The following is a 6,186-nucleotide window of genomic DNA, read 5'->3' on the forward strand; positions in this document are numbered from 1 at the left end:
AATGCATTATAATTAATTGTACAAGTGTTTATAATGCCAAATAACGGTAATTATAATTTTATACTTCAGACTTCTTTATAATTTTATAAGTCAGATGAATCTTGTTTCACGAGGGTGACCAAACGTTCTTCGTAACTCCACGCGTTGAGCAAGTGTAACGTTTGCACGATGATTCGCGAATGAAGCGTGACGACGCTGTTCTACAATGATTATACACATAAAATGACTCAGCTCGAGAGGTGAAACTAAATCATTCCCTTGCAACTCACTTAATCTAATAATTGAAAATTATCATTATTTATAACTTTATCCACCGGCATTACTTATAGAAGCGAAGGAAATCATCATCGCGAACGCGCGCGCCAGACTGAAGTCTATCATCTCTTACGAGTTGATCCATTGAAATATGCATATGACACTAATACTGACATTAGAAGACTTTTATTCGATTGTGAAGCTACTGCTGTAGCTGCTTCTGCACTACTACCATTCTTTATGCACGAAAGTTCTCTTTCTCTCCCCTTCCCTCGCTCGCTCTCTCTCATTCTCTTTCTCTCACTTACTCTGTCTCGTGCGGCCTGGTGGTTTTTCAAGCGAATCTAGGCGCGCAGTAGATTTCACGAGAGGCAGAGTTAGTCTGCAGCGCGGCGCACGGTGTACGCCTTATATGTATGAGCTTGCAGTAAGTGATTTAAGCGGACGATGGGCCCTGCATATATGGCCACGTACGACCGCACGCGACCTTCTCTTTTTATAATACAAAAATATACCGCCGAATTACGTACAGATGCAACAGAACGTGTACGGCACTGGCCAGAGGCCAAGTCGTTCCTTTTTTTTCTTTTCGCCTTAGTCTGGCTTCGCTTTAAATTCTATTTGACCTGTATCTACTTGCACGTACATTTTATCACAGTGGGTATCCTTCATACAGTGAAGCTTTGAACCCAATGGTGCATAATGAAGTACAGTCGCGTAAAAAACTATTGATTTGCTCATTGATTTTGTGGATGCGGTTATATTGATGCAAGTACCTAATACTCGACTATGCTGGAATGGTTTTTGCAGCGTGGTAAACAAGTTTTCTCTATGGGTGCGTTAAGGTGCGTCGTAAAAAGTATATGTTTATTGTTTATGCGAAAATAAGCTCCTTTGGAAAAGCTTGTGTCTTTTATGAAATCAGGTGAAATATTAATTTACTTATGTACGTAGAAATTATGGCTGCAAAAAAAGGATCAACTCTTCTCTACGAATATTGGTGTTTTTGTAAAGAGAATAATTTACAATTCGTATGAATAAAACATAACCAAAAGTTTTAACAAGAATCTAAATTTTTTATGAATTACTCTAAAAAAACAAATGTAACAATATTAATTTGATAGTATGAAATAAGTTAGTTTTGAAAAACCATCATCGATCGCATGTAAAATTTCATAATTTGCAAGGTTAGACACAATTCACAATTATTAACGAGCTCAAGTAAGCCTTAGAAATTAGAAATTAAAAATTTACATAGAGACGTTGCTTAGATTGCTTGAATAAGTAAACTTAGCCAAAAAATAGGTAAAAATGTGTAATCTCATAAAGTTCTTTTCATTAAATTTTCAAACGTACTGCAAGTCGTGTGTAGGTTGCGATACGTACACGAGGGATAAACAGCTTCAATTAATCTTTTGATAAATCTATGAAAAAGACATAAGGTGTGCATCGATTTCCAACCAATCACGTGCATGGATTTGCATGTTGAATAAATTTTTTTTAATTTCGAGCGCAAGTCGCTGCAAAGAAAGCTATCGCATTAGCGAGCGCGGGTGAAAAAAAAATGTTGAGCTCGCTGCGACAGTGCAACGGAGCGCGGGCAGATATGGAGGTGTGTATAGCTAAGGACTCGTGCGCACGCGAATTGAAAATACTAGCCTGGCTCTGCAATGGCAAGCCCTACTAGTCAGGGGCTGAAAGAGGACATCAATCACGCTACATCGACAATGACCCCATTCGAGATCAGGAAAAGAGATCGAGGCAGCATAGAGTAGACAAGAAGAGCTATAGCTCAGAAAGCTTCGAAAGAGACGAATGCCGAGAGAGATAGCTGCTTTTGCTCCGTTACTACTATTGCTGCTCTAGAGAAAGAGCAAAACCTATCTAAATTTCTCTCTTGCTGCTGCTGCTGCAGCTTGCACTGCGCGAAAGAAGATACGATAGAGCGAGAAAGGAGAGAAGCTGCAAGAGCGGGTGGGGTATAGAGCCAGCTTTTCTCTACACCACGTGCGGCCAAATCGATATTTATATCTTGATTTCTGATCGTGACCGAGAGCCCAAAAGACGTTATATCGCCGAAAAGGCAAGGGTGCGAGTGAAGAAATAACGAAGATCTCTACGCGAGCGAGAGCGCAGTATAATATCCAACTGCATGAACGGCAGGCATGCAAGCAGCCGACGCCGTAGACTCGGGACTCAAGTTAAATGGGGCCGATCGTCCTTATTTTTTCTTCTGCATTAAAGTAAGACTTTTATCGCTGCAGTATAAGCCCGCTGAAAACTACCAATGGCAAGAAGAGGCAATTTTGAATGCTAAGAATCGAAAGAGAAAGTCACAGCTCAAGTTTCAGACTAAGAATTATTTTGCGTCATAATGGTGGTGCAGCAATGTATTTGAAGCGCCTGATGGATAGCAGTGTGATGTTTAAAATGAAACGCTTTGAACATTTATTTTAAATAACTTTAATATATCGAGTCTCTATTCTATGAGTATCAATTTTTCAACAAAATAAAACTATTCACGAGTTTTTAAGGTAATCACGATCAAGCAGAATCTATTGTCTCGTCTTAATTAAAATTGAATGACATTCATTAAAACAAAATAACGAACAGTTCTCCTCGTAACAGAAGGATTGTCAGCACGAGAGATTATTTTTCGCCAAACTTCACTTTCAATGCATCCAGCAATTATACAAATTATATAAACTTTTCACAATTACACGAACGCACACGAGTATCCATGTATAGTTAAAATTTAAATACCGTACACAAGAATTTCACCCAAAAAGTCAAACGAATGAACACAGCTGACAGAGCAATAATTGATTTATGCCTAGTAATGGAAATGTTTGCCCATATACCCACAAGTATGAAGTATGTAAAACAGAACAGGATGCAACAAAGATATTCAACTTTTAATTATTTCTTTTAATTATTCTCGACCCTTTCAATCAACTATTTTGCCACAAAATTAGAGAGCGGTTTCTCTTGCGCTAAATATCTCGCATTCATACTAGAACAAAAGTATAAAAACATACTAGTAAAAACTTACTAAAACTTACTAAAACTAATTGACACTTTGAGCATTGCGTGTTTAATATTCTTTTCCAGCGCAAAGATGAGAGAACGCGTGTAACTGCCAGCTATTGTTGGTTCTCCTGGGTATATCGATTTTTGCGCCCAGTCACGCAAAAAATCGAACATGAAAATTTTTCAATAATCCCGGAATCCATGATTATTTTTCCCCCTTAGCTTTTTTTCTGCATTAGCTTTGGTTTGACCAAGTATGCGTTGAATACTAATCGAGATGAGCGCGTGTACTGGTTTGAACTATACAGCTGAACAGGATCGGATACGAAGCCGAGAAAGAATAAGGCAGGTTTCCAGAGCAGTGCAGTCAGCTGCGAAATTCCACGTAATGAAATTGCTTTCAATTAAAAGTCAGCTTCTTTGGCTGCTTTTACATTAAGTGTATGTATAGATATAACATTGGAAAAAATTGGATAAGAGAAACAGAAAGCCGGGGAAAAAGTCTCATTGTCCAGTGATATTTCTTGAAGTATAAGCTATGCAGCGGCACTCCAGAATTTTTTTTATTTTTTTATAATCTCAATTTATATTCAAAATGCGTTTTTTTAAATGTGACCGAAAGAGAGTTAGAGAGCGGCAAAAGTCTTTGTTATTGAGATTTCTAGAAAATAAAGAAATTTCCCCCTTCTTTAGTACACCCCTTTTTACTCAAGATTTTTCGGAACTTCTGCAGTTTACAATTCCTCGATATGTGACATACTCTATGTGTACGTAGTGAAGTTTGTACGCGTGCCAAAAGCATAAGGCACAAAAGAAACAAGCTCGAACGGGAAAAACAAGTGCATTCGAAATAAGGGGCATAAAACACGTCGAGTAAAATCAAATAAGAGTAGAAACAGTGAAAGAGTGAGAGAGAGTCAGAGAAAGAGAGAAAAGAGTCAGAGAGAAAACAGGTAAAACAAAGCAACCAGCCCACTGGAAGCAAGTAGACCAAAGAACGCGTATACCCTCCCGAGTGGGCATATAAATTTAAGGTAAGTAGAGTGAGGGCTTTACCGCGATGCCAGCCAGTGCATATATTTATATACACTTTGCAGCGCAGCCCGCCTGGCCCGCGAGGAAATGCATGTGCTTATGCGAGTGTGCATGTGTATAAGTGCGAAGGAAAGAAAAAAAGGAAATATGGTGCGTGGAACTTAGATAGTTTGTAACGTCATTCGTTACGCTCCTATAGAAACCTCTGGCAGCTTACGAATACTAGGCTATTTATTTATTGGCCTCGAATCCAAGTTTTTTTCCATCAAGTATGTTTAGTTTTTCGGACAGTTGTATGTGCTGAAGCAGATACGATACATGCGTGGGTTAAGATGTTTGATTTAGATTAGGTATTTAATAACCAGCATATCATGAAAATTTAAGATTTAATTAAAATAATTCATCATTTGATAATCGTCGCGTGCCTTGACTTTGTATGTTTCAATTTGTTTTTTATAAATAATTATTATCATAGAGATCAACTGGATTATAAATATTCAATACAATAAGGAAGCGATAAAAATACTGTTTCGCTTGTAGTAGTACGTTAAAAGAAAATTTAGTAGCGGTAGGAGTCACTGACCAATAATCTATCGCTTCTCAACTCTATTGATATAATTAATCGAGTACCACGTATTTGACAGTTGACTTCTGAGCTCAGTTGAATGTAAACACGGCATCTATAGTCATATTGGATTTTCATTCTTCCATAGTTTTCATCATGTCACCAAAAAATATTTTGATAACTTTCATCATATTCTTGTTAGTATATAGTGAATTATTATACTAAATAACAAAGTGAAAAATATGATGTTTTTTTTTATTCAGATGTTGCTTAAGGCTTGTAAGATCACATTCGTATTATTATTCAAACGGCCAATTATATCAAGATTTGGGATCAGGACAGTGGTATCAGTTATATGACGTGTATGAAGCACCTCATCATAAGAAGAATAAAAATGTCGTTATTAGTGGGTGCTCACACTGTGATTTTGATTCCGATGAGTCCAAAGAGTCGTCAGAAGAAACTAAAACCATTACTAAGAGCCAATGGAAAGTAATTCAAGAAGCCCTTGATAAAGGTACTTGATTTTTTCTTCAATCAACTACATTTTTATTTTCAATCTAAATAAAAATGTAATGAAAAATTAAAAATTTTTTCAGGCTGTGACTTTGATATCGATTACGGCAAAATAAAAATTGACTGCCACAAAAGCAAAAAGAAGAGCAAAAAGAACAAGAAGTTTTATTTTGAAATTGAATAATTTTTTACGCATCGATAATACATAAAGATTAATTTTTATTCCAAATGATTAATAGTTGACAAATAAATACATATTTTTTTAAATTATTGTAAACGAAAATTTCATCGAAGTTACTTGTGTTTTAAATACTAACTATTAAAAAAATTCAATGCAAAATCATTTTTTCTATTTTACCGCTGCCTAATTTAAATGAAGCACGTATAAATAAAAACTAAATTTTGGCAGTTTAAACAAATGAGTAAAAATACTTAATTGTGATTTTATGCATAATTTATTGGAAATAAATTTCATTAACGTTGACTGTATTACAGAATATTTAATGACAATTTCTGTTAAATAATTTTAAAATATAAATCAAATTTAAACTACTTTAGAACATTTAAAATTTCATTGAAAGAATAATTAATGAAATGTAAATGCAAAGAAATATTAATACTTCAAGTTATATTTACACTTGTGACACAACAAGAACATAGAATCATTGATTATAGTAGCTCTTTACTAACAAACATTTCAAATTCGGACTTGAAAGTGTTCGTTGAGTAACGAAAATATACGAACCAATAGAAATTATTTGATTGAACAACTAACAACAATTAAA

General features: G+C 35.5%; 1 protein-coding gene across 1 annotated transcript; it reads left to right on the plus strand.

The window, feature by feature from the left end:
• Positions 1-4,957: 4,957 nt before the first annotated feature.
• LOC106648315 lies at positions 4,958-5,585 on the plus strand. The gene is made up of 3 exons (XM_014365085.2): positions 4,958-5,082; positions 5,149-5,402; positions 5,485-5,585. The coding sequence occupies exons 1-3, from the start codon at positions 5,042-5,044 to the stop codon at positions 5,583-5,585; spliced, it is 396 nt and encodes a 131-aa protein (XP_014220571.1). The 5' UTR covers positions 4,958-5,041.
• Positions 5,586-6,186: the final 601 nt, after the last annotated feature.

Source organism: Trichogramma pretiosum, unplaced genomic scaffold (genome assembly GCF_000599845.2).
Source record: "Trichogramma pretiosum strain Unisexual culture from Peru unplaced genomic scaffold, Tpre_2.0 scaffold192, whole genome shotgun sequence".
In the NCBI taxonomy this organism is placed as follows: Eukaryota; Metazoa; Arthropoda; class Insecta; order Hymenoptera; family Trichogrammatidae; genus Trichogramma; species Trichogramma pretiosum.

Coding starts and splice junctions, on each gene's coding strand:
- LOC106648315 (XM_014365085.2), top strand. CDS start 5,042: ATGTCACCAAAAAATATTTTGATAACTTTCATCATATTCTT. Junction 5,083..5,148: donor ATAACTTTCATCATATTCTT/GTTAGTATATAG, acceptor TTTTTTATTCAG/ATGTTGCTTAAGGCTTGTAA. Junction 5,403..5,484: donor TCAAGAAGCCCTTGATAAAG/GTACTTGATTTT, acceptor AAATTTTTTCAG/GCTGTGACTTTGATATCGAT.